The following is a 27,688-nucleotide window of genomic DNA, read 5'->3' as shown; positions in this document are numbered from 1 at the left end:
TGATTTGTTTTGTTTATAGAAGGAATGAGATTTTTATCTCTGCTCAAAATATAAAATGCTTCCATAGTACTGAGCTCACTGCTTGGCTATGCTCTCACTCAGGAACATAAATAAAAGGGAGGGGGAGGAGGGAGAAAAGGCTTTACGGCACAGAATCCCTAGCAATGTCAAAAACTAAATGGAAAAATGTCCATCAATTATACAGTCAAGGCTTGCAGAAGGAACTGAGTCATCAGCTATCATGGAAATGAGGGCCTTGTTACTACACTTGTTAATAGCTTGCTTCTACTAAAGCTGAGAAGGCAGGCTAGGGGACAAACTACTCAAATCCCAAGTTTCAGATCCCAGCCTGAGTCCTGGCAGGATGAACATCCTTACACTGTAAATACACCAGTCCTTATGAGATGCATGGCCTGCAAAGGCACAGATTCTTAACAGTCCTTCAGCCATCTTATGCCCACAGTTGATATTCCAACCTCCCTCTGCAACCTTGCTCTGAGGAGATTCCTCACTCCTCTGTGCCCGACACCCAAAATCTGATGGCCTTTTTTTTTTTGTCATAGAATCACAGAATCATCAGGTTGGAAAAGACCTCTTGGATCATCGAGTCCAACCATTCCTATCTGCCACTAAACCATATTCCTGAGCACCTCGTCTACCCGTCTTTCAAACACCTCCAGGGATGGTGACTCAACCACCTCCCTGGGTAGCCTGTTCCAGTGCTCAATGACCCTTTCTATGAAAAATTTCTTTCTGATATCTAGTTTGAACCTCCTCTGGCATAGCTTGAGGCCATTCCCCCTTGTCCTGTCCCCTGTCACTTCCACACAAGTTTATAGCACTGCCATTTATACTAAGCAGAAGTCATATATCAGGAGAGAAAATAAAATTGTGAAACCACTGAATACTTAAGTACTGCTAATAATTTTGACTTTTCAAAGTTTAAAAACATAACTGCTGAGGATGGTGTTCAAACTGTGAAAAATTACCTGAAGTCTAAGACTTCCTGGTAGACAAACAAAGTTTAAAATACAATTCTTCTGAGATCTGAAAGGCTCAAGGTTTGTTGCCATAGCTAGGAATATTTATCATAAATCAAAGGCTCCTTTATCTTTGCACCATCTATTCTTAGCTCTTAAGAGGAGATGAACATTAGGAAAAAATTTTTCACGGAAAGGGTCACTGGGCACTGGCAGAGGCTGCCCAGGGAGGTGGTTGAGTTACCTTCCTTAGAGGTGTTTAAGGCACAGGTGGACGAGGCACTGAGGGGTATGGTTTAGTATTTGATGGGAGTGGTTGGACTCGATGATCCAGTGGGTCTTTTCCAACCTGGTGATTCTATGATTCTATTATTCTATGATTCTACGAAAGACAGAAAGATAGATACATATGTAGAAGTGAAGGCTGCTGAAGATCACTCCAGAACAGTCCCACTTTATTAGCTACAGCATAGACCTGAAGTCTTTCTGGAACCACTGGGAGACGTTTGTTCTTCTTAAAGTTGTGTTGTCTCTCACTAGGCCAGAGCTCTGACCTGACTGGCTACTGAGGAAATATTGGGCAATCCAGAGTCCCATGCTAGATAAAATACATCATAACTTTTAGAGAAATGAAACAATCCAGAATATTAGTGCTTTACTCACTTAAATCTATTATGACATAAACATACAGCTTCTTGGGTTTTGTACCACGACACATATACTGGGGAGAGAGTGCTGCATCTCAGCCTATGATGAGTATTTCAGAAAACAGAGGTTTGTTAAAGTCTTCAGAGGGCAAACAGAGCACAATGATATTTTAAGAGTTGGAAGAAGGCCCTTGCGTTCTTGACCACCATAACCCTCTGTCCTTCCTGCTAGCATGCAACACATTGAAGATCCTTTAGCTGCTCCTTCCTCTCCCAGGATGGCTATATTTCACATCTTTCCCACATTTCAAACCACGTGCCTCAATGACCTCTTCATCTTGTTATAGCTCTACTGAAAGGGTGTTTACATAAAAGCTCTTTGGAGCTTTTTGGATGAGAAACCACAAACATGCATGCACAGATTACATCAGATTTATTGCTACTGAATAAGTTAAAAGAATACTTAAGGGTTACAGGTTCAAAACTCTGCCAGCAGTTCTCATCCCAGAACATTCATACAGCAGGAGAGTATGATCACAGTTACCAATTACCCATCTCCTCTAAAGTCCACTGCCTTTTCATCCTTCCCACACCCCTCAACTCTTAAGAGGTATCACAAGGTTTCTACTAGCTGAAAGAAACTATTCTTTCCCTTTGTCAATACAAGCATAGAGCCACTGCCCCATGTTGTACTTTAAACATACATCTCAGTTCAGCTCCCTTCCTCCAGCCTCATCTTTCCCAAACATACTTGACCTCAATCTGTAACAACCCACTTCAAATTCATGTGGACTCATATATTTCTGTTCCCACTCATTCTTCCAAGTCCTTCTCCAGCCATTGCTGGGCATCCAGCTTCTTTTCCTATTCAAGAAACAAACCAATATAACAGATTTTTCGCTTGTTTATTACTTCCTTAATAAACTCCCACAGCAACCCCTCATGTTCTGCAGAACCATAAGAGAAGGGACTGGACACAGAAGAAACTAACCCGAGGAATGGATGTGGACAATCTATCACATGCAAGATGACCCCTGCATTAAATCTCTTTTATCCTTATTGACCTGCACTGTCACTCTAGCCACAGAAAATACATGTAAAATAAACAAGAGGAACTTAAAAGAAATTGTCACCAGTGCAAGTAATGGCACATAAAGCAACAGAATGAAGAGACAAACATTGAACATCATTTTCTCAAGCTCCTCCACTATTCCTGTGAAAGTGAAATAAATGCATTTCCAAACCCAAGCCAGAAAACAATTTGGCTGTTTCTCAACAGTTAGCACACACTGAGCTCATGGAACAGTAAACTTTGTTTTCAATAGGGAAAAATTCCAAAAACTAACCTAGGGAGATAACAGATAGAAAAATACATCTAAAGGTTTCGGGTATGTCAAGGAGAACTGATAAAAGACAATCTCTCAATAAAATGTCAATATTTTATTTTAAAATAGTTTTTAGACAGCTTCATTAAATACTACATAAAACTTCCCTACAGAAGAACAAGGCATGGCAATCAAAGGCATTAATTACTGGCAAGCCCGAAGTGAGGACAAAACACAACAAACGTTATTGACCCAGCATGATGTAAAGACAAAAATGAGTGAAGAAAAATATAAGTAGCCTTCTTTTAATGGTGAGAGCAGTGTTGAAGAAGGCAAGAGAAGGGGGAAACGCAGATTTACTTTTCAGCACTCTGAGGAAGTTTCACCTGTCAAAATGGCCCATTGATTTAACTTTCCATTTAAGGACTACAGCCAGGTAGGCAGGACATTTGGTCTTCTGTCTGAAAGATGCTGAGTGACAAGTTCACACACTTTGGAGCACATGAGGATGCAAAACAAGTCACCTCAGTGCAGGGCGGTTGTAAGAACTGCCAATATGCTCCCCTGGAGTTTAGGGAGAGCTGAGTTCATGGCACTGTTTGGAGGAATTACAAGCAGTCCTGAGAGGCCACTCTAAGCCTGGCAATTAAATGCACAGACACAGCAAGAGAGCCCCTGTGCAATAGGATGGAGTGACCCACTGTTCACACAGCCGAGCCTTGCCTTCTCCTTAAGGAAGTTGTTTACGCTGTGCTCTTTCATCATCTAATTTCAATTCCATTTAGTGCACCAAGAGCAGTGCCCTATGTTCCTCAGGTTCCTAATACAGTCAGTAGATGGAGGCAGGAGCTCCTACAAGCTAATTCAGATCACCTAAAATTAACTTGCAAGGTGCCCGAGTATCCCCAAGATAAACAAAGCAACCTGCCCCAAGGCAAACAGCTGATCACAAGTTAGAATTCAAGTGCTAGTCCAGAGAGCTAAATAAGGCTCCAGAGAAGACTCCCAGGCAGAAGCTGCCTGATGGAGAAGCCAGAGGAATTCTGCCCCCTTGCCAGTCTCTCCTGCCTGTGCAACCCAGTCCAGAAAAGACCCAGTGCACTCCAAGCCCTGCAGGAAGGAAAAGCAGAAATGGGATTGCTCAAGGGCTGTGTCCCAGTCCTGTTGGCATGGTGGCATTTGTGAGCATTGGCCAGCTTTGCAGCATGTTCCATTGGACACTAGACCTGGAGATGATGCCAGTAGATAGATAAATATACTTCTTTCTTGAAAGGAAGCTAACTTAATCCCGTAGGTCTACCTTAACATATGATTAACACTATAATCTCCGTGCACTAAAAATAAACCGTGTTTAAGGGATTTAAGGGAAGAGGCATGAAAAAGTTCAGGGAAAAATGAATACCACCAGGAATGAATAGGCTGGAGATTTACTTCCTCACACAGAGTTGTGAGGGTAAAATGTACCTTCACGGAAGAAAAACAACACAACAGGAAGCACTTCGGGGGCCTCAAATAAACACGGCTGACCATGTAATCTCTAAATTTAAAAACAAAACAAAACTTGAACGTAAGAGGCCCCTGAGTTTTGCAGTGAAGTGCAAGCAAGTAAAATGACGCTGCAGAGTACTAAAGGCTGAGCTATGTTTAACAGGATAACCAAGGATGTCCTCTGAGGACATCGCAGAGAATTCAGCTCTGAAGCTGCAAAAGCAATGATGCAAAACTGTTCTACTCTCACCCCCAAAGACGAAGAGAACTTTGTTTACCTAAAAGCAGCATAATCCGGGCACTGAGTAAATTTCAGTCTGGATGATCAAATCTACCTTGTTTTCAGAGAAACAAAGTATTGAGTCATTTATGCTGGGGCATTTTTCCAAATCATAATTCAGTAGTTCACTCTGCTCTTTCTCAGGCTCACCTGGAGATTCTTGATTTAGCTCAAAGAGGAGACCATATATTGCACAGCTGTGGGATCAAATTACATTTGACACATTAGTGGAAATTCCAGATTTGCCCGATGTAAAGCTGCATGACAAAGACATTCAGAATCTGTTAGTTTCTTCTGTCATCAACAGCAGTTTGTCGATGTTTCCTGTTGAGTCAGATCCTTGTAGCTTTCATGAGCCATTTGAATGAAGGGGAGGGAAGCAGAATGACTTCCAGTGACTTAATGACCATTTCAGGAAAAAAAAAAACAGCTGGGGTTAACAGAATATAAAAAACCACAATATCCCTTCCATCTGAAATTGATGTGGGGGCTCACTGCAAACTGAGAAGCTACAATGTTGAAATAGGGGAAGATTCATTAAGGACCTTGATATTAGATCCCAGCTGTGAGGTCAGCCACTGCCGTGGGAGGGATGTACAAGACTGAGGAGCATTCAGCAGGCCAGAGCACCAACCCCTAAGCACTCACCATCTGCAAAGCTGTGTTTTCTGCCAGCCAGGGAAACAAGCATGCTTTAACATCCAAGGATGAGAAAACCTCTCTGAACCTCTCAGCTCAATGACCCTAACATAAGAGCAGAGCTGTACATCTTTATGGATTCATGTTGATGCTCCATACTTACCTAATTCAAGCCAAAATAGCAAGGTTCTGCAAAACCAGATTAAATTTTTGTTTGGAGACAGATTATGTCTCAACTTTCTCTTTCACAGCTCTTTCCAAAATCACAAATGTAAAGTAATGCCAAGCAAGCAATAGTATTGAAGTTACCTGTATCAAAATATCACCTGTCCCAAGATTAACTTCTGATGTGGTTTAGTACGGTACCAATGGATGAACTGTAACACATGTTGTCCCCCATGTCTAATCATCATCTCCTGCATCTAAGTTTATGTAAATGTCTAGCCTTAAGGCCAGAGGAAACATTAAGTTTAGTTTTCATCCTTTTTGATCAGAGACTACAAATGCTTTGGGAAAGGATTGACTTGTTATGTGATGGGTGGATAGTATCTAGCTCCAGTGGAACCCAAATCTCTCAATCTCTCTATACTTTTCTGTAATACAAGTGATCGTTAATATTACTTAAATGTAAAAATGGCATCTTTCTGAATGATTTGGCTTTTCAGAAACAGACAAGAACACCCTTAGCATATATTTTGCTATGTTTGAAAGTATGCAATTAGACATGTATCTTACAAACATAAACAAACACCTCCTATCCAACCTCCATGTTTCTAAAAAAACCCAGGTTTGTTTAGACAAGAGGTTGATAATCCAGTTTGAACACAGGTATCTATCTGAATGCTGTGACAGCTTCTTCATAATGCTAAGCTTATGGTACATTAAACTTTAAAGCAAGATAAACTCCTGCTTTCATTTTATCAAACATCTTCCCAGACAGGAAAAAGAAAGACACAAAGCAATGTTTACAGCTAAAACGAAGCATGGGATACTCAACTCAGCTTATGTTTGAAATGAAAATGAACAATATGTTGCACAGATATACTACTGTATTTTGCAGCAGAGAATATCACTGGGATTTGTAAATGTTAACCTCATTCCTCCCTTAAGTGTTTGTTTTTATTTCATGCCTGAAAAAACCCTGAGACTCACAGAGATTAAGCAAATAGAGACAGCAGTCCTTGGAAATGAGAAAGAAAATGCTCTTAAAACTATTCCGATAATCAGTTTGGCTAGTAGAAATCACAGGGGGTGGGAGAGACATGTGCAAGAGACTTTCTAAGAATGCTCACTGTTGTGCCTCTGGTATTACTGAACTTTACGTGTTTAGCCTTTTTGTGGTTGGTAAAGCAGTAATTTCATTGTCTATCACAATGGTAATGAGGTAGCAACAGCCACTGAAGAATCCAGGTTATGAGGCCTATCAGAAGACACTTCAACCTACTGAGAGCAAGCAGTAAGGGTAGCAGACAAGTCCTTCAGGAACAAAGGACAGCAAGCAGGCTTGAGCTGCCTGATAAATTAACAGATTACCAAAAAAGGAACTTCAGATTGGTTCTTCCCATTTCAAGTCTGAAGAGGCTATGTACCCAAAAGCTTCTCTGTTCTTTCTACTCCCAACATTTTATTGACTATCTAAAAAAGCTTCTCCTTATAGCTGACTTGCGGTCATGTGGAAGACAAACATTGAGAGATTATAGCTGCCGAATTTTCCACTGGTTTAAAATTGACACAATACAGTACAAGCATCACCTCCATATTACGCTGATGACAAAACCTGAGAAACCAGACATGTGCTATTAGACAATTTGTTATAAAGAGTTATTGATGATCTTCATTGTACCATAAATAATATTCTAAAAAAAATTAAATCATCCAAGTTTCCTCCACCTTTATCTTCTCTACTAGTTTATTTTTATGCAGTTACAGCCTCTCCTCCCTTTCCCAACCAACCCTTGCTTCTTTCCCTGTTTCATATGACCTCACCTTACCCAAAAATGTGAAGAGATTGGTCTTATCGCAACTTAGCAAGATACCACCTGCCAGCTGAACTGTGATAAATCACAGCTGGCCTTGCAATACACATGCTAGCAGCAACTGAGGCTGAGCTAACGAGCAGCAGCTCAGGGCTGTCATTTAAACCACTCAGTAACCCAACACAAAAATCATGCTAAGGAAATAGGTTAATAACATGACAGTTGCCACCACCATGTTACTATTCCAGTGTGCATTAGATCTATTGACTGTCCTCTCTACTTGCAACTGCCTTCTGTTTAGCCTGTAAGCCTTTTACAGCCAACAAGGCGGACAAACAGGTTATTCGTTGTACTCACACAACAGTTGACACAATGTGATCCCGATCAATCATAAGCTTCTACCATAACAAAATTTACAACAGCAAATATTCGTTCCTCCCTTCACCCATTACTGCCCTCCTGAAAAGATAAAACACTGGCAGAAAAAGCTGCAAAAAGAATTCAGAAGTTATCAAAAAATGAGAATAAAGCACAGAATGAAATCATCAAAGGAACTTGAAGAATTATTACTTTATTATTACTCCTGCCATACATAACACTTTTTCTGACTCCTAGAAGAGCCAGACAATTGGGTATGCAGCATGTTTGTAATAACAACATTTTCTAGCATTAGGGACCTGCATTTCTATTAGCAACCCTTTTATGTATTCTTTAAATAATTCCTTGAACCCAAGGTTTTAGCCATGAATGAAGGAAGCTGTGAGCATGCATTTCTTTTTACTCATTTGTATTAAACAGACGCGCAGTATAAAAAAACTTTGTAAAAAATAGACTCTCAAGTGAATAGGTTGACAGGTTTGAACAACAACCACCACACTTTCATACGTGCTTCAAGCTATTAACCTTACAGGTTCAGTCACTGCATTTTACTGAAATAAATGGATTTGAACAGCTGAGCCAGCAGGCAAACCTACCAATAGCCCACAGATGTTGCCCAGCACATTTCACTGCAAATTTAAGAAACACCAGCTTCTCATTGGAAGAGTGACCTATAGGCACCTATATTTATTAAGCTACTTAAAATTAACCTGTATCTGTAAATCAACAAGATTGGTCCTAATAGCCATTAGCAGTTAAGAGCATAAAACACTTTCCCTATAAAACCTGAGTTGCCTTTACTTGATGCCTTCACAGAACTCACTTTTAGCCAGGAAAGGAGAAACACCGCATAGTGTGTCTCTACTATAAGTCAATTTCCCAGCTCACTCCCAAACTGGACTGTTTGAAGCTTATATGGTAGACACTCAATATAGCATCTGACTTTCCACAGCCAGGAGCTTCATTTAACCTTGACTTTTGTTTGCAATTACAGCTAGGTTTGTTTATGGTAAGACTGAATTCTGCACTAAACTGCCATGTTCACCTCAAGGGAAGGAACAGGCTTCCTTAAATTGAACCAGAAAATGGGGCTCTAGACAAGCATGCACCAGAACATACACTACATATACATGGAGCAGTGCTGTGTCTTCAGAGACCTACACACACCTTGACACGTGCTGCATGGAAGCATCAAGCTCTTTCAGCTCTCTCACAGGTGGCCAAATCTCACCAGCCAATCTGCTGCATTTCTGAATTGTGGATGCACCTCTGCCCTCCCCCTCATTCCCTTAAACTTACAAGGATCTACAGGTCAGCAGCTAAACAGCATGTCTTTACTGAAAGATCGAGTGCTGCCATTCTTTTTCCCAATAAAATTCAAAGGAATTAGGGCTTGGATGTTCATGGTGATTTGGGCAGATCTTATTAAGAAAGTAGGTTCACCCACCTACTTGATATGGCAATGCACATCAAATATGGGCTTGACTAAAAAAGTCTTTTTCAGTCTCTCTAGACCCTTGTTTGACACACAAGGAGGTTGAACAAAGCTCAGTAGGGTCAAAGAATGAAGCAATTTGTGCAGAAATGATACATCATTTACACTATTGCAATAATTGTGCTAAACTCATGATGCCGTCGGCATTCTTTTCTAGATTAGAATTGGGGTTTCATGAGAGGTTCTTTTTCTACCACTGTACCCAAAACTTTTTCTTGAATACACAGAAAAAACATTGATTGACTGGGAAGCAGGATTTGAAGAGGTATTCAAGTAAAAACAGTTAGAAAAGCACTCCCAGTTCAGCTTATTTAATTCCTGAAATAAATTATCAGGACAGAATGTTGTTGTTTTTTTATTTCAGCACAGCTCACTGCAATGCCTACTGTGCTTACCATTAGGGCTGCTGTTATTCTGATTTGTATCCACTACTCCGCATGGAAAGAACAAGAGAGGAAATTCAAGTAGTAGTTTAAGTGTCTGTACACTTAAGCCAAGAAACCTGGCAAGGGACGAGCGTGCAGCATAACACAAAGAAGAGGTCCAAAAAGACTCTGCAACAAGTACTTGGGTTTCTTTCTGACCAGCACCAAGGTTCCTGCCACCTACTTAAATTAATAAGAAGTCAACAATAAGAAGTTCTTAATTTTGAAGATAGTTTTTGTTAGCAGTTCGTTGGTAAAGCAGTTACAGGAAAATAGTGCAAGGAGAGAGTTCACTAAAAAGCGTTATGAGTTTTCTGAGTATTTATTTCAACATCTGCAGTCAAACCAACTCCTCTTTCATGTCCCTTCTAGCCAGTTCTCTTCCCATTTCACCTTAAGAATAAAAGACTACAGATGTTGGAGGAGCTTCAGCAGGTTTTGTGTTTGAGATGCAGCCCATATCATCGTTATCACTTACCAACATAGCAGGACCAAGAAGAGGGCCAGCAAAGCCAGGGTGACCATTGTACTATCCACTTCTGTGGACACAAATGCCAGGAGATCTACAGGCTCCATTTTCCTTCACTGCAGTTCCAGCCTTGAGTGGCGCAAGCGTTTGTACAAGAGAAAATGTCCTCAAGAGTTGATAAAGCCTTCCACAGCTATATGAATGACATCTGCAACAAAACAGGAACCAAGAGAGCAAAACCACACCAAGTCAAGTAAAAACTGCAAACCTTTCCTGTTCGCATCGACTGCATACTCTGAGAGAGAGCTTCAAGGCTCCCTGAATGGTAGGATGTAGCAATTTCTCCCCTCCCACTGTTGTTGACTGTCATGCCAGTAAATATTTACATACCCACCACTTGAGACATCAGTGCTGTTGAATAGGTTTTTAGACATCAAGTATGGGAAACTGGGGAAAATGTGGGGAAAAAAAGAGGAGGAAAGAGTCTGATCATAGTACAAATCATGGAAGAAGAATGCAAAGACCCTTCAGGGGTGCCCTGCCATTCAAACAGTGGCATTCTCTGAAATAACAAAAATGGAGCATTTTTGCAATGTAAAACTTCATTAGCACTTAATCTCCAAACTGCTTAAACCTTAAAAAAAATGGAACAAAGTAAACTTTAAATTATAAGTAAAGGGAGGATTTAGGGAAAAACTCTTCTCACGTGCCTACTAGAACGCATATATAGAAAGAAAAACTAATGAGCAGGAAAAACCCAACTGTAGCACCAGGGTCTGTAAGTAAGCATCTGTCACACTGGTTAGTCCACACAGACACCACTGTTTGGCTGTGTCATCTCAGGTTCCTAAGTCCTACAGCAAATTTTCCTGGCTCAGTGCAGTGCCTCCCTTGGAGGAACCATTAACCAGCGTCTCTGGAGATACTTGGGCTACCCTTGCATTGTATTTCTAGTGTAAGGGCCAACATCTACTATCTCTGCTGTGTGGCATAGTCAAGCTGTCACACTCATTTAACAACCTGCACATGAACAGTCAAGCTTTGACTGCAGTTCAGGAAATGTTTTTTCATAATATATGAACTCCTCAGCTTTCTTCCGTATCTTCCTGCCTGCAAACCTCAATCCTGTTTCAAGCATCTGATCCACTCCAATTAGAAATGTCAACCGGAAAGCAAACCTTGAAGCACTTCTATGAGATAAGGCCACCAATCTGTTACACACAGTTACCAAATGGTATTATTAAAAAAAATCTTCAAGATTACAACATCAGCAGCAGCTTGCAAGTAAACACTATTACCCATGAAAAAATTCCCCAAACAAACTGTTATCGTTTGTTGCTAATCAAACTAGAAGCATCCATATAGGTACTGCAGCCTTCCCACCCATTTCAAACAACCTGTTTGAAAGTTAAGGAAAGCAAGGTTACACAAAAAAATAAATTCAAAGTTTGTGAATTATATGGTAACCTTGAGAAACATAAATTCTTTGACATCTGATTCCCATAACACACCAGATGAAGAGTGGCTTCTTCTCATACAATCCCAAGATAATAGCTTAGATTTAATGCGCAAGGCGTCTCCAATATCACTGTATTACATTTCCAGCTCCTATCAGAGAAGTTAATAATATAGATATCAAAAAAGTAAAGTCTCTGACACAACGGAGTTTAATTTTAAAAAGATTTGGCTCTATTCTAACTGAATCACTGCTATTTTGGTTCTCCACACTTCACAACTGCATTAATTCCCTTCCAGCCTCAGATCCCTGCAAAATAAGTAAAAGGTGTTAACCAGCTCATCAGCTCCACTGAGCAGCACAGTGGATCACAGAAAACCTTGCTTATAGCATTAACAATGATATTGCTATTCTGGGTCAATAACAGCTCTGCTGGTTTGCTGCTGCTACCGAGTTCTCCAAGAACAAATGCAGCAAGATTCAAGATCAGTGACGTCAGGAATTAATTGGTGGGGACAAGCCAATCCCAATGAGCAACTGATTCTGTGGGACTCTAAGAAAAACATAAAAATAAAATATGCAATAATGAAAAAACTAAACCACTCACCACAAGTGAGAGGTTTAGAAGTAACATTCCAAGTTCACTATGCTTTAAGTTACTAGGCTTTTTCATTAAAGGTCATATTTTTCTGCTCATAGAGGACTGATGCCCTCCAATTAAAGTCAACAGCAAAACTCGTGTCAGCAAATACAGAGTCAAGTACCAACTTCACTTATTTTTTAAGAAGCACTGGAGTCTTTTCCCAGTCACTTTGGGAGGTAGGTGGGATGAATAGTTCTTAAACACATGCATTATGAAAGAAAATCGGCTCTCACATCAGCATCCAATTTGGAAGAGAACACATAATCAAGCTCCCAATACCAACAACGATCCTTTTCTGTTGTTGATATTGGGATTTTCTTTTTACTTTGTTTTTTAAGCCTCAGCACCTGTTTCTTGCTGAAGGGTTTTAACTTGGCACCTCCAACCCTTAGGAAGGGTGTCATGCAGCATTGACTCTAAAACCCACCTGGAGCACTTCTCACCGCTGACCACACACTCACAGTTATCATCCCAGAGTTAAGAATTTCAACTCCATGAAGAGTTACAAAAATCCACGTGATGCTTTGTGGGGCAGGGAGTCAGGGATGCAGACAGCAATGAAAATAGGCTATCTATTAGTCCTGGATCTTTCTCTACAGTTCCCTCACATGAGAAACATCATCTTAATTAACTAGTTAATGGCACAGATATTTTTCACCTATGTCCCTTCCAGTTCTTTTTGTGGAGCCATGCCAGTCAGGCTGATTATGATAATGGTATCAAAGCACTGCAGAGACAAATACAAAGTCTTAACTAACCACATGATGGAGGAAGCCAGAGACAAACAGAAGTGGAAGAAATCTTTTTCCTGTCAGACTGCTATGAGTCAGCAGCACTATCTGCATTTGCCTCCACAAGCATTCACTCAAGACTGCATATACCAACGTTCACAGTTTCTTGACATGATGCCTTCTGAGCTCTTCTCTTCCATAGCAAGTAAAACCCACTGATCACCACCTTGTTCAACACAAACTTCAAAAAAAAAAAAACATGTTCAATACGTACTTACACTCAAGACACCCATTTCATCCTTCCTTTCCCATCACTGCTGTTGCCGCAACCTCGGAGATCCCCAGCAAATGGCAGACCTACAATACAGAAGCAGCTCAATCCCAAACAGCCAGAGCTTCACAGAAGTAAATATTAAAAAAAAAGGGAAGTGTATTATAGCATTGAAAGTGTGACAAGTTGAAGCATTCTTACACTGAAAAAGAAAAATACCCAGCACTCGGAAAATCCAGGTTCTCCAGGAAGCTTTCATGCCTTAAAGACCTGTCTGCTATGATTCCAGGAATATTTTCTGTAAAAGCTCTTCCAAAATAATGCCTTTCAAATTCAAAATGAATATAAGTGGGGCAGTAAGCCTCAGCAATGCTTGACATCATTCAAACATGAATTACAGAGCTTATTAAAAAGCAGGATTTTAGACCTTCTCATTAGACTTAAATCACACTAAGGATTTTGACCTGTCTTCAAAGTATATCAAATGTAAAATGCAGTCTCCTGTATTTCAGAGGCTAATGATCAACCAGCTAGAGTAACCACAAACTCATGCTAATGAACAAATTCACCTTCTCTCATGCTATTTTACCTCATATCTTTTGGTCTATAATAATCTAATTAAGGCTGAACCACACCAACTTTATGATAGATGAAAGTAGTCTAGAAAGGTGTTCAGTTTAAATTTTATAGTAGCTCTTCTCCATAGAAATTTGTAGCACAGTCTTCAAATCAAGGTAATTCTGTTACACAGACAGCTTAGCTACAAAATACTGCAAATGAAATACCACTGAACAGCTTAAAAAATACATGAGATTAATCAGAGACTAGTTTATGTATAAGCTTTAACAAAGCCCATGCACAAAACTGTGTAAGTATTTATGATATTGATTTATCTTAAAGATAAAAACCTTTCCAAACCCAAAACAAATTCTTAACATCTTTAAGGTAGACTGATCAAAAAGTTCAAAGGTACATTTCTTTTTTTTTTAATATTTAAAACAACCTTAATAGCCAAAGTACTAGGAATATTAATGTATCAGAATAGAGGGCTTTACAGTGGCCATCTATGACTTCATTATTACTATCCCTGTTCAAGGATTGACCAAGCAGATTAATCATGTGATTTTGTACTCCTGCATGATAAACTATGACAAACTACTCAACAGACAGACCATCGAGGCATCAGAGTCCACTTAGGAGAATAATGTTCTGTATTCAAAACGGACAGAAGCACTGAAAGGACACGACGGGCTTGTGTAAGATATCTGAACCACCTTGAATAAAATCAGCCCAATGAACTGGAAAGGCAAACACGGTAACTGTGAAACAACTCCGAGGAAGCTGCTTTCATGACACTTCCCACTGAGAAACAGAAAGACATACTATTATACTTAAATTGTTTCCCCAAGTCAGAACCTGGTTATATTAACCTAAATGCTTCTTAGAAAATAGGAATACAGCTTAAAATTCTAGGAAAACTAAAATATTATGCAAACTTGTAGTTCACTAACAAATTTAATCTTACCTGACTAAAAGTTATGGTACTTCAAACTCAGTCAATATCACAGGGACTAAAATACTCATTATGCTAACTAAATGTAGTGCCTCTGTACTAAGTTCCCTCTAAAGCAACAAGCTGTGAGATATCCTAGTTATTTCAAAGAACTCCTCTTAGAAATAGCACAGATTTTGTGGTCAAAAGGAGTGACAGTTTCTTCCTCTTGCTGTGAGAGCTCAGAATGAATTTCTAAAATAAAGTTACCTTCGCTAATAGCAACACTAAGATCTTGCAGACCCAGTGAAATTCCAGAGAAAGCAGAAAGTAATTTAACATCTGCTGCCCATGGCCAGGCATTTTTAAGCAAATTGACTTCATTAAATAATTGGTAACTTGTTTATATTTCTATAGCTTGGTTTAGAAACATTGATTGATTCAAGCAATCCTGTAATTTCATTGTGCTATAAACTTGACTGGAGATAAGTAAGGATTTATGTTCATGGATCAATAGACCCACATTGACAGCAAAGACCAAAGAACCCTGCCTAGACTGTTCTTGTAGTTGCAGAGAGCTGTATAAATGTTTGCCTTTGTAACAATATCATGGTAAGAGCCAGTAAGTTATAATTTTTTCTATGAGGTTCAGTTTTTAAACACCATGAAAAATATCTAAGCCTCTTTGTTTTATTGAAAGGCTACTCTAGATAGCAAACTCAAGGCTTAAATTCTCCAAGCTGTGTTTCAATGCTGGACCACAGGTCAAAAGAACTGTGAAAAACTTAACAGAAGCATCTTGTTCTATAATTTAATCAACTAAACTGTGCTTATCAACTTCTTTTTCATCCCTTAACTCATGGGATTAGCACCAAAACACATAAAGCCCAGACCTTCTCTGCACTTCACAAACAGGAAGATGTGGAACGCTGGTTTTCCCCAATTAATGGAAATATTTTTGAGACCTCAATGTGTTGTCTCTAGCTACTACATTCCCCACCTTATCTCTCAAGTTTGCAGCTTAATAATTTCATTGTGGAACCCTTTCAATGCAATACAAGGAGATTTCTTTAGAGAAAGGTTACACACAGCCTCCTTAAAAAATGGGACAGCCACCTCGGAGGCAATTAACCACAGCAGTCAGCGTTGCACAGAGCAGTAAAATGATTCCTGGGTTGTCACCTGGAGAAACACTGGCCAATGCATCCTTTGAGATGCCCTAACAGAGGTAAGGGTGTCAAAGAACAAATAGACAGGACAAGGGGGAGAACAGCAGCCAGGAGGTAGATCTGAGCATCCTGTCACAGCACCCTGCATTCTGCTTGTGAAGAGGACAAGCCTAAAGCTCAATGAACATGCTGTCAGTACCTCTTCCAAAAGCACTTGATTAGTGATACAGCCTGCACACGTGTGCTGGAGATGAGCTCCCAGAACCAGGAGAGGGGACAGGATGGGAGCTGAGGAAAACTCTCACATAGACCAGCACTCACCAAATGGCCCACGAGGCTGAATGCAGAAGGCAGGTAACAAGGTCCATCAGCACAGCAAGAAGTGAGCCAGGACCAGGGGCCACCCAGAGGGTCAAGTCAACAACTGAAGACACAGACCCAACCTTCAACGGGGTTCCCGGACCCATGGGCAGAGTGTGTAGGTGGAGGGTCTCAGGTGAGGCCAATCAGGGTAATAAGAACTATTGGTGCCCTCAGGGACCTGACAGGCTCGGTACTAAGGCCTGGAAGAGGTAAAAAGGTAATAACAGTCACAAGAGAACAGGATATTTGGAAGAGTAAATTCACTAATACAATGCATTTATCAATAACCTGTCAAAACTCAAAATGACAAAAGATGAAAGGCACCAAAAGCCACAAAATCCTTGAACCTCAGATGATGTAAACAAGTGTTCTTCACCTGAGGACCACTACTGTTTTGGGGTTTTGTTTTTTTTTCAAATTGCAAATGTTTCCAGAAGAAGCTCCACAGATGTGAGCAGAGAATGTTCCCATGGGTTATGGCCCTCAGGCTGACCAGAAATTGTAGAACTGTGTCCTGTCTGGGAACTGTAAGCAGTATCAGCTCTGCCTTTATTCTTTAACTGTTTAAAAGCAAAAAGAAAGGGGGAAAGAATGTCCAATGGATTAGACAATACAAACATGCCAAAACCAGGACAGGCATCACAAGTCAGGTCCTACCACCATCTAGTCTTAGCACCAAAGAGGTGGTCAGTTGGCACAAAGGAAAAAGTTCAAAATCAAGCAGACTAATGCTACTGCCACAGTAATGATTTTCATACTTCAAGAAGCCCAGAAGCTATTGGTGTACATCCACATATAGAAAGGCAATACAACTGCAGAGACATAATCTGGAAGTTCAGCGTAATCACTGAGGGCCAATCCCAGTTCTTCATCAATTTTTTAGCGGCATTCACAAAGCCTTTTTCTTTAGGCAGCAAAAACATCCCGGGACAAGCCCTTCTAGAAAATACCAGGTGCAGGGGTTGGTAGTGCAGCTCCAACTCCTGTAGTCAGGCTAGGGCAGGAGGGTGCCCTGTTGCTTCTCTTGCCTTTTTAAATGCTCCCCAGGGTAAATATTTCAAAATGCCAGTAACTGCAGTGTGAACAATCATGCTGGATATTTTCAGATCACAGTAAGAACACAAAAGGTATGATGCACTGAAGCACACAGCTGCAGCAGGAAGACATATAACATCATCATGCTATGGGGCAAATGCAGGGACAATATAAAATACATTGAAAAATCTTATCTTCACTCATGTCCCTATCCAGGGGATATTTACTGCCTAAATTTATGCATCACATGATGAATAATTCTTGGTAGATCGTGCCCAGTATTCCCAAGGGCTGCCTTACGCATATGAAAGGGAGCACAGATAACTAACATGCAAATTACAGCCCCTTACATGCTGCAGAAAAGCACATGTAACATATGGATGGCTTTACTCTAGTTCAGCCTTTTGTGCTCTCCCATTCATCACCCTTTTTTCTGCAGTCTTTTCTGCTGACCCCTTGTACACAATTCACCAAATCAGAAATCCCTTCAGCTTTCTCATTCTTAGCAGGTATGTTGTAACATGGGCATGCATAACTGGTGAGGGAGCAGAAAAAAGAAAAAGGGAAAAATCAAACTTACACAATCACAAAACCACCATTTCCAAATCTCAAGTTCTTACTGCAAGTCTTGGCTTAGTTCAGATTTTTGCCAAAGCACTAGTTCTTCATTTGTGTAATTGTGACAAATACAGGTTTTACTGGGGCAAAGATGGTCAAGCCCTCAAAGCAAGGAAAAAATGCTCCAAAGCTGTGAAACTCAAAGGATCAGGGCTAAAATAGTAATGGAACTATTTTAATTGCTCAGTTAAGAAATGCATGATTTTCCTGCAATCTCATGACTTCTGGAGTAAATTTGTGATTTCTGAATGCTTGAGGTTAGCCATACTTGCAAAGGGGCGTGAACCCAATAAGCTGACCTGTTAGTCATGGGAAGCAAGGTTAAGTGGAAGGCTAAATAACATGACATATGAGTCAAAAGAGCAAGAAGAACTTAGTTTCAAGAAGATTTCAACCCTGCTGATGCTCATGTTAACTTACCGTCTCAGACTGAAGCGTAAACAACATCTGAACGTAAGGTTCACAATTAGTCCAGCCTCCTACCTCCTTCCTACCTTCTGCTGTCTCTACCAAGTGGCAGATAAGCACAACCTTAGGCTGCGGCTGGGATAGCGCAAAAAGGTAATAGGTATCCTTCTCAGTGTCACTAAAAAGAAATATATAATCTGTAGAACAAAACTTTTAGCCATCATATTTATCTTTTCACTGGCTGTTGATCAGAGCTAAGGTTTGTGAAAACCCATGGCCCTGTGACAATCTGAGAAGACAGCTTTGTACTCTCCACAGAGCCTAATAAAGTCTTCAAGTGCCAAGAGTGTTGGTGGGGGGAAGGGCTTAAACAATTGTTAGAAGTTTGTTTCTACTCTGAGCATGCTGCTGCTTTCTTTACCTTCAGCTAATTAAGTCCAACAAGGTCAAGTGGGCAACTGCAATGATAAATCAGCTCTAGTATAAGTATAGCCAGCAGCCCTGGCAACTGTCCACTTTCAACTTCAGCTCTTCTCCTCACCATCCATTTTCAGGCATTCATTTTAACTCAGCACACCACTACTTACAGACACTTCCCTCGCACCAGCTCTCACAGTTAACACTCACAAAGCAACCAAACTGGCATGGTGGGATCTCCAGCCCAGGACAGAGTCTTACAGCCATCGACAAAAACTTCAACTAGGTGTATTGGAACAGATGTAGCTTAGAGAGCCAGACCTGCCAGCCAGGTACCCCAATGTATGGAGGACTCTCTCCTTCAGAGTCCCTGCTCCATCTGTGGCAGTTCAGGCAAACTAGATAAGCCAGCAACTACCCAGCTGTGTGGCAAAGGAGCCAGGAATACTTCAGACAGCCCAGGGACAGTGGGATGTTACGATGAATTGTAATTTATTTGCCTTATACTGATAAGCACAGTGACACGTGAATATAAGATTCCAGATGGAGTAACTAACTGGAAATGGAGAAGAGCCTGAGGTTTCAGATGGGACTTGTATTCATGCAAGAAACAACAGAGACACCACACAGGACAAAAGCCTCATCGTACATTCAATAAAATATAGTTTCTTCCAGCCACCATGTACCTTGGTTTCCCTTGGCCAAGTCTGTAATGCACTCAGGCATCGAAAGATGGAAGCAGGTGCCTGTGAGGGGTCTCTGTGGGTACAAACAGGTGTGGTAAGGAATGGCATTTTTGTAAGGCTAGTGCAGGTAGATGCGCTCTGTCCCTGGGTGATGCTCTCAGCTCTGTAGATGGAGAGCACCAACTCCAAGGGTAAAATATTGTTTTTCTCTTAGTATATGTAACTCCAATTAACCTTATTCGAGCATTGTGGGTACACTGAGAAGATTATGCTCCTTAATGTGCAGTTACAGCTGTATTGTAAATGCAACATTACACACTTTCTATTATGGTTCAAGACCGCTACGCTCTTCAAAACTGTTATAAACCTCAGAAAACTGGGGTTTATAATGGAAACACAGAAACACAACTCTAAAAGACCTGGCGGAGAGGAAATACAGCTATAAATTCAGCTTCTGTTTTCCAGCATATACATTGACAAGGTATGAATAACATGTATTTCTACACTTAGAACAGACAGATGTACACATTTCTCAGGGTAACCTTTGCTGTAAAAGTGGAGGATGGAAACAGCTCAAAGTGGAAAGAGCAACCTTTTGTCTTGTCTTTTATAGAGTTACTGAAATTGCAATAATGACATAAAACCAGCAACTGAAATTTAGCAGCCTGTGCACCAGGACTGGATTCTGAATGCACTTTTTTTTAAAGGGCAGGTTACGTTTCTATGGTCAGCAAGAAAAAGACACGACCTCGTCAATCCCCTTCATCTTTCTTTCTTTTAAAAACAGAATTGACTATTTGGATACTGTTCAAATGACATTGCAAATCAATTTGCTATCCATTGCAAAAATGGATATTCTATGTATATTCTTTTCTATATATAATCTGGTCCTGCTTCTTAATACTACCAAGGAGCAAAATTTGGACTAGCAATTACTGGACTTGCTAATGTAAAAAGACCCCAGTCTGTTTGGCAAGAGAAAGATACGCAGGCAACTTTACTATCATTGGGGCTGTGGCATTCGGGAAGTTCTTCAGATATTAATAGCAATGGCAGAGGTGGGTCAATATAATTCCATTAGCTACATCACGCTATTTGACTTCTGATATGTATGAAGAAAGGAAAACAAAACTGACACAATTGCTTTTTGGGACGTATATGGATGTGGGATAAACAGGAAAATCCATGCCTGTTTTAGACATTGCAGCCTGACTGACAGGTGGGGAAAGGTGAAGTAGGGAAGTTCATGCATTTTTCTGGCAGAGCCCTAACCTCCAGGAGGGAACAGGGAAAGGCACCCATCGCTGCTGCTGCCCGCACAGGCTCAGTGCAACAGGAGATCCCACCACCTTGTCTTCAGGCACCTGCTGGGCCCTGGGGTCTCAGTGGCATCCCTAACTGTGCTGCTGCTTTGGAGATGGAGCTGCCAGTGCTGCAGTGGCTGTCACTGCCCAGGTTAAACCGTTGTATGCAGTGTCAGCATACAGGGAAATACCCAGGACTCAGGGAGTCTTCATGCAGATATGGTCCTTGGTTTTTATATTAGTTCTGCTCACATTTAGGCAAGTTTCTGGAACATGTAGAGAATGCTGTCAGTTTCAGTACCACTACCCCATAAACTGTTTTCTATTATCTACATAATAGCTGTGTCTCTAGTACTGAAAACAGAGAGAACATCAGATATGCCCGAAGTCTATGAGGTGTATGAAAAGCTTCACATGAAAAGCAGCCCATGACACCCTCCCACTACAGCAGCTGTTTGTTTGGTTTGGTTTTTTTTTAAAGTAATGGATTAGTTCACAGAAAGTTTAGCAACACCTTTAACATTGGCCATAACATCCTCATTTTAGCTGTATATCATGTCTTTGTGGGTAACTATTCTAGGGCACTGTGTGTAACATTTCTGCATTTTTTCATTTGAGAAGGACACCTTGTTGTTAGATTTCTACTTTCCATCTTTCCAGCAGCCCTGGTGCTCAGAGAGCACAAACCCAACACACCCAAGGGCTGTACCTCCATGTTGACCCAGAGGCAACAAGTCTCTGAGTAGGATGGGAACTGCCACGTTGTCCAGACCTGTTCAGCATTTGGCAAGCTTCTGTGGAAATTAACAGCAAAGCTACTTTATTACCATTAAAAGGGCAATGCAATTCCCAGCAGAACTGAGAACTGCATTTCACATCTTCTCTTGGGTGATATCTTCACTAAGACTAATTCCTGTCTTTGCTTCCATTTTTTTGCATATAAATACGGTCTTGCACCAGCAGCCTTAGCGGAACACTTCCATTCTGGTCCCACAGTCTTTGATGTGCCCACTGCTCTCTGTCCCGCTCCAGGAGCAGTAGCTGCGAACCAGTATCAGCTGTCTCCAAGTGGTGCATACAGCAGATCTCCCATCTTCAGCATAATTAGTAAACCATTTGTAGGAAAGGACCAGCAGGCTACACTGGCATCATTTAGTCCAATCTCTATGTGCCGGCTATTGCCATGTCCTGTATGTTCAGCCCTGCAAGGCCCGTAGAGCATCCTCATACAAAGTATTTCTCAAAACACCATGGCAAATTTACACTTGAGCGAAAGGATGAACAGCAAGACTGGGATAGTTTGCCCGGCACTTACTTATCAGAGGATCACAGACAACATGTTCAGGACTGTGTTCTACCTCACCCACCAAGTACACAAAGCTGTTTCTCCTCCCTGCACTATCCTGACCACTGCTCTGGTTTTTTAAGCGGCGGCATGAAACTGAAGTGTTGCCAAGGATATTTACTGTAGTGACCTGTACAGCCTGAGACTTTCAGTCACCTCGAGTTCAGCAAACAGCAGAAACACTGGAACAAGGAAACATATGAAGGCAAAGAATATTGCGCTCATTTCTACAAAATTTGTATTTGGCTATTTCCCACTGCTAGAACCGAAAGAGTCAACTTCAAAGGAAAATCAAAGCAAACCAAAAAAAAACAAAAAGCAAGCTTAAAGTACACAAGAAACTGATAGTATAAGACCCTTTTTGACTACAGAAAGATTTCCAGTCCCTATAGGGAGTGGGATTCCCTCCCTCACCACTTTCTAAGATTGAATGATTATTTCCCTTACGCAGAGGAGCCAAGAGCCACACTTCTAAACTGCACCTAAAAGGGGGAGCGACATCCCTATACGGCCGGTCCCACGTGCTAACACTGCGGACGCTTCTGCCAGCCCACTCAAATCCAGATGGTTTGTGAGGGGGGACAACAGGGCAAAACCTCCCAGCCAAAAGCACAGGCTAAGGAGGACCAAGGGGAGGGGGGACACAGGGTTTACAGCCTCCCTCCTCCACCAACTCCACAGCAAATACTAGGAGATCCTTACCTTGAAATTTCCCCCATGCCTCTCCCACCAGTTCCCGGTCGTGCTGCCAGCAAGCAGCTGCACTGCAACACCCTGAGGGGAGCGGCGGGGAGCGGAGTCATCCCTGCCTCCCACGAAACAGACAGGTGCTTGGAAAGCTGCCTTCGGCCTCAGCGCCGCACTCCCGCTGGACTACAACTCCCAGAATGCCCCGCGCCTCATGGTAGTCTCTACCCTGCGGCTGTCCCTCGCAATGCACTCTGGGGGTTGTAGTTCCTTCAGGGCAGCCCCCCCCTCCCCCGGCCCTCCCTCTGGGAAGGGAGGCTTTGCATGACTACAGAGGAAACAAGCACACTAAACCTATTGTTTTAAAAAAAAAATAGCCCAAACCCTGTGGATATATGTATGTATGTATATATGTATATGCATATATATTAACAAGAAGAGATCACAGAAAGCTGGAGGTGATTGGAGGGATCGTTAATTAATAAAAAAAAAAGAAGGTACAGGAGAGATTTTTGCAGAAAGTATCGTGAGGCACTGGCAGAGGCTGCCCAGGGAGGGGATTGAGTTGCCATCCCTGAAGATATTTAAAAGACGGATAGACAAGGTACTCAGGGACATGGTTTAGTGGCAGATAGGAATAGCTGGACTTGATGATCTAGGAGGTCTTTTCCAACCTAGTGATTCTATGATTCTATATATGTGTATATATGTATATATAGAATCATAGAATCACCAGGTTGGAAGAGACCCACCAGATCATCACGTCCAACCATTCCTACCAATCAAGGGAGGGGGTAAAAGCGGGAAAAAAAGACTCATAAGTATTGCCAAATAGCTTTGCAAAATCAGATGGGGAAAAACTTAGATGTTCCCATACACTAATTAGTTAATGACTGGCCTCCAGCGTATGAACGTGCCCATACTTAACTGTATCCTCCACTGAAGTGAATGCAATTGAATCTCATACTCCAGTTGTTCCAGAAACTCAAGGCCTCTAGAAATTACAAGCATGGCTTAGCAATGGTGAGATTTTAGAAGTAATTAAGGGCTTATCCACACTGGATATTGCTGCAGCCTAGCTTCACTTGCTTAACTCCCCTCCCCTGTGCTGGACATGTATTTCACAACAATACTGCTTTATTCGTTGAATTAGTTTGCACCATTCGAGCCTTCCACTCACAAGGTACCTTTGCCTGAATTGATGGATTTGTGCAAGGTGAGCCTGAACTGCATGTGCCTTTTTCCTTTGTGTTTAAGTCTTTCTTTGGGCATCTCTGCCCAAAAGCTAGGCATTTCTTTGGAAAAGTAAAGGTTTCTCATACAATTGATTCTGCCCTGAATTTGGGAGATCAATAGGAACACTAAATAACAAGAGACCCACAAAAAAAAAAACCGCTTTGGGAGTATGGCCCTATTTGCATAACTGGGAATGTTTGGTTTTCTATCACCAAGAGGAAGGCTGTGCAGAGGAGAGAAAGCTCTCCTTTCAGAGTAAAATGTCCTCTTAATAATTAGTCCTCATGGGTAGCAAGTTTTAATGGTACATAAAATTCATGATGTATCCAGAGTACAGTCAAAGCTTTAAAATTTTGCCCAAATTTTATTAAATGCATATGCATCTAAAATGTGAATGATGATAAGGTATAACAAGCCAGTGAAGTTCTTCCAAGACCAGTAGGTATTAAGCTCATGGATACAGAAACAGCTCCCCTTTGCCTGAGGTGAAGAGGAGGAAAAGGGTAGGCGCTAGATAATGGAAAATAATAATATACAAGCGATGCAGGAGGTTTTAGTGTACAGACGGGTGGCACCCATGAAAACTTCGTAGCTTCCACACAGCACTATGCCATAACTGGCTCTATGCAGTCATATGGCAATGTTCCTAAATGAAGAAGAGTTCCCTGAGCTTGGGACGTGACATAGAGGCAGACACAGAGTCCTGTCAGAACTGCAAAGGATCCACATTGCTCCAGGGTTTGTAGCGCTGAGACACAGCCCAGTTTTGCATGTTACCAGCGGACAGCTGCAGGACTTCTTAGCTCCAGTCAAACCACTGAACTGCTTCTGGACTCTGTCTGGCCCAGGGAATGGTTTAGCTGCTTTTCAAGGCACTACAGCTCATCTTGTACTTCTAGAACAAGCTGGCAGCACATGAATAGCATACTTAAACCATAACCCAGATAATCCTTCCAGGATAATTGAGTTTCTGCAGTATGTGACTTCTAAAAGTAAGTTTTCATAGACTTGCTAGTAAAAATGTGAGTTTTGACCTAACACTTCTCATTCCAAGATTTCTGAATAATCTTTTTTAATGCAGGTTTAGAAAGAAAGAAAGAAATGAAAAAAGAAAGAGTATGTTCTTTTGACAGTTCAAGTTCAATTGATAGAATATCTATTAATCATCAGCATGCAATTTACATCAAGAATGCCTGTATTAAAGCAGAGACATAGAAGAGCTGGAATGGATTGTTTCCCAAGATCTTGTGGCATTAAGAGTGGAGCTATGTTCGTTTTCTTTTTTTGTTCTGAGCTCTATACCATTTGGTTGACTAAGGCAGTATCCCTTACTAAAAATGAGCCATAAAAGAACCACTTCGGTGAACGTACAGGATTATTACCTATTCCAACAGGTATTTTGTTAGTTCCTGACTCTGCAAAGACTTGCATAACTAAATACACCATGAGTAAGTCCATCGAAATTGCTAAGGTCTGTCTAATGTTTTCATTTTCCTATGTCCCAGAACAATAATAGTCTCCGTCATTTATTATTTGCAAGAATTCACAGATAAAATCTGAATAGAGAGGAAGCATGGATAATATTGCACCAGACCCTCCCATTGTTTTGTTGGAGTAGGGAAATCCACTGGAGACAAAACTTTCTGTAAACATTGGTCTGACACTGGCTGTTTGTCTTCCCTTCTCGAGGGAACAGCTGATGTGGGGAACCTCAGCCTACCCCATTCACCTGACTGCCTCTAACATGCAGCTGAAAGAGATGCCATCTGTGAGGACCACAGGAGGATGAATATGATGCTTTTCCCACATGGAAAACAGAAGCAAAATCCAGGCGCAGATGATTTCCCAGTTGCAGAAGGCAAAAAAATGTTTAATGCCAACAGTGCTAGAGATAAAAAAATCCCACTGCCTTTCATGGGTAAGCTTTTTTAAACCCACCTGAGTCTCTTTGCACTCACAAAAGTGAGTAAAGTTTGCAATGCCATTCAGCCTCACACACGGCAAATGCTTTCCACGTTGCTTCCATATCTTGAAAAGACCAGAGCTTTCCCCAGCACATTCTCTTTAGTAGGCAGGGGGAAAACGGGGGTAAAGCCAAAACAATAAATTTTCAAAGTGCTGAGCAGCAAAGCAGAGTCAAAATGCTCATGTTCCCCCTGAATACCTTCAGAGCTGCACCCTGCTTTCTTGGGCACTTGCTGAGCCAGAGGCTGGTGCTCCCATGTCACCCTGTCCCTAGCAGTATCCGACTGTGCCATGCAGCCTCGGGGGATTTGCAGGGCATTTCCACTGGGGCTTGACTGACCACACATGAGCACTGCAATCAGGTTCCCAACCAGTAGATCGGATGGTAAATACACAGCATGCCCAATGCTCAGTTTGCTCCTTCGTAACCTTGCTGACATGTTAGAAACAAAAGTAGAAGGAAGTTCATGGGAGGGCAGCTCTTATCCTGTGACCCAAGAGAAAGGGTTGTTCTTCTTCCTTGTACTGGAGAAGGTTCTGCTCTTCCTTGGTGCTTGTGGCAGATGAAATGAGGCCATGGAAGGAATCTTCGCTGAGAAAGCCATAGCAGGAGCTGAAACTCGGTGGGCAAACATCATCGGAGGCTTCGCATTGTTTTTGCCAGCAGATGGAGCAGGGCTGGCATAGGAAGAGCCAGCTGCCTGCCCCTCTACCAGGAGGAGCTTCTCCTGCCCTGCCTGGCACCTTTCTCGCAGGAGGTCTTTCTCCTCCGCTCCTCTGGATGGAGGATCCAACCCAAAGGTCTCTAGAGATGAACACAAATCTTTCCCAGGGCTGCCGTCTTGCACTGGTGCCTGCAGAAAGCTGAACACAGCAGGGAGGGCTGATGAATATTTAAGTGGTTATCCCTGCTTCTCTGCTGGTACATGCATGTCCATGCTCACGTGTCCACAAACACATGCACACCGTTTTGCTCTTTGGCAGTGGATTACCTTTAGTAGTTGGAGATCATTCATATACCTGTGCTCACTTTCAGTTTCTCACAAACTTGTTCAGTGTCGTTGTCTGTAGTGGCCAGCTAAGTTATTTTACACTCTTATTTTGGTTTCTGCTGAGTTTAAGCCAGGATCAGCATGAAAGATGGGGATGTTGACATTGGGTCAGCAAAATAAACCTACTGAGCTAGGAATGACCAGATTCCCAAGGTGAAAAATCAAGAGATGGGGGTTGGAAAAGGAGATGAAGTATTCTTCTCTTGCTTAGCCCTGGACATAGGAATGTCTGGAAAAAGAACATGTAGCCTTCTCCCTCCTGCCCTCTTGCCCTAGGGCCCCTCTCAGAGACTGATTCTCCCCCAACACCCATTTCTTCATTCCTTTCAGTTGGTTTTTTTGGTAAAACTGTGAGAGACAACTTTCTGTGACTCCCACCCATCCCACATGCGTGAAACTTTGAAAGTCATGGCTAGAACTCTTCCCTTGACAGGCACACATGACTGTGTTGCTCCCACCACACGATTGAAGCAGATAACACAGTGTGTGAAAGTGAGTACTGACCACTGCATTTTCATCTGTGAGTCTAAAGAGGAAGACTCCAGTGCACTTTGTTGTTTCAGTGTAGCAGCCTTCTATGGCAAAGCTGCTCCCAAAATAAGGCAGTCCAGGGCACAAGAAGGGACAGCAGGCTCTGATTCCTCCTAAATGGGCAGCACTCAGTGGGCACTGCAGTCTGACAGTGGACAATACAGATGCTGTGCTGCT

At 41.7% G+C, this 27,688-nt stretch overlaps 1 protein-coding gene across 3 annotated transcripts in view; it reads right to left on the bottom strand.

Annotated features, from left to right (window-relative positions):
- The window catches only part of TBXAS1 (thromboxane A synthase 1), a 243,323-nt gene extending 220,455 nt beyond the window's left edge, over positions 1-22,868 (bottom strand). The window contains exons 1-3 of one of the 3 annotated variants that reach the window (XM_069859253.1): positions 22,743-22,868; positions 13,211-13,289; positions 10,112-10,310 (exon numbers count right to left, since the gene is read on the bottom strand). In XM_069859253.1, the coding sequence (XP_069715354.1) occupies positions 10,112-10,209 (98 nt within the window). In that variant the 5' untranslated portion in view covers positions 10,210-10,310; positions 13,211-13,289; positions 22,743-22,868. The remainder of the gene's footprint in view (positions 1-10,111; positions 10,311-13,210; positions 13,290-22,742) is intronic. The other 2 variants (XM_069859226.1, XM_069859244.1) reach the window with 2 other exon arrangements.
- Positions 22,869-27,688: the final 4,820 nt, after the last annotated feature.

Source organism: Phaenicophaeus curvirostris, chromosome 1 (assembly GCF_032191515.1).
Source record: "Phaenicophaeus curvirostris isolate KB17595 chromosome 1, BPBGC_Pcur_1.0, whole genome shotgun sequence".
Lineage (NCBI taxonomy): Eukaryota > Metazoa > Chordata > Aves > Cuculiformes > Cuculidae > Phaenicophaeus > Phaenicophaeus curvirostris.
This window is presented reverse-complemented; position numbering and strand designations above follow the sequence as displayed.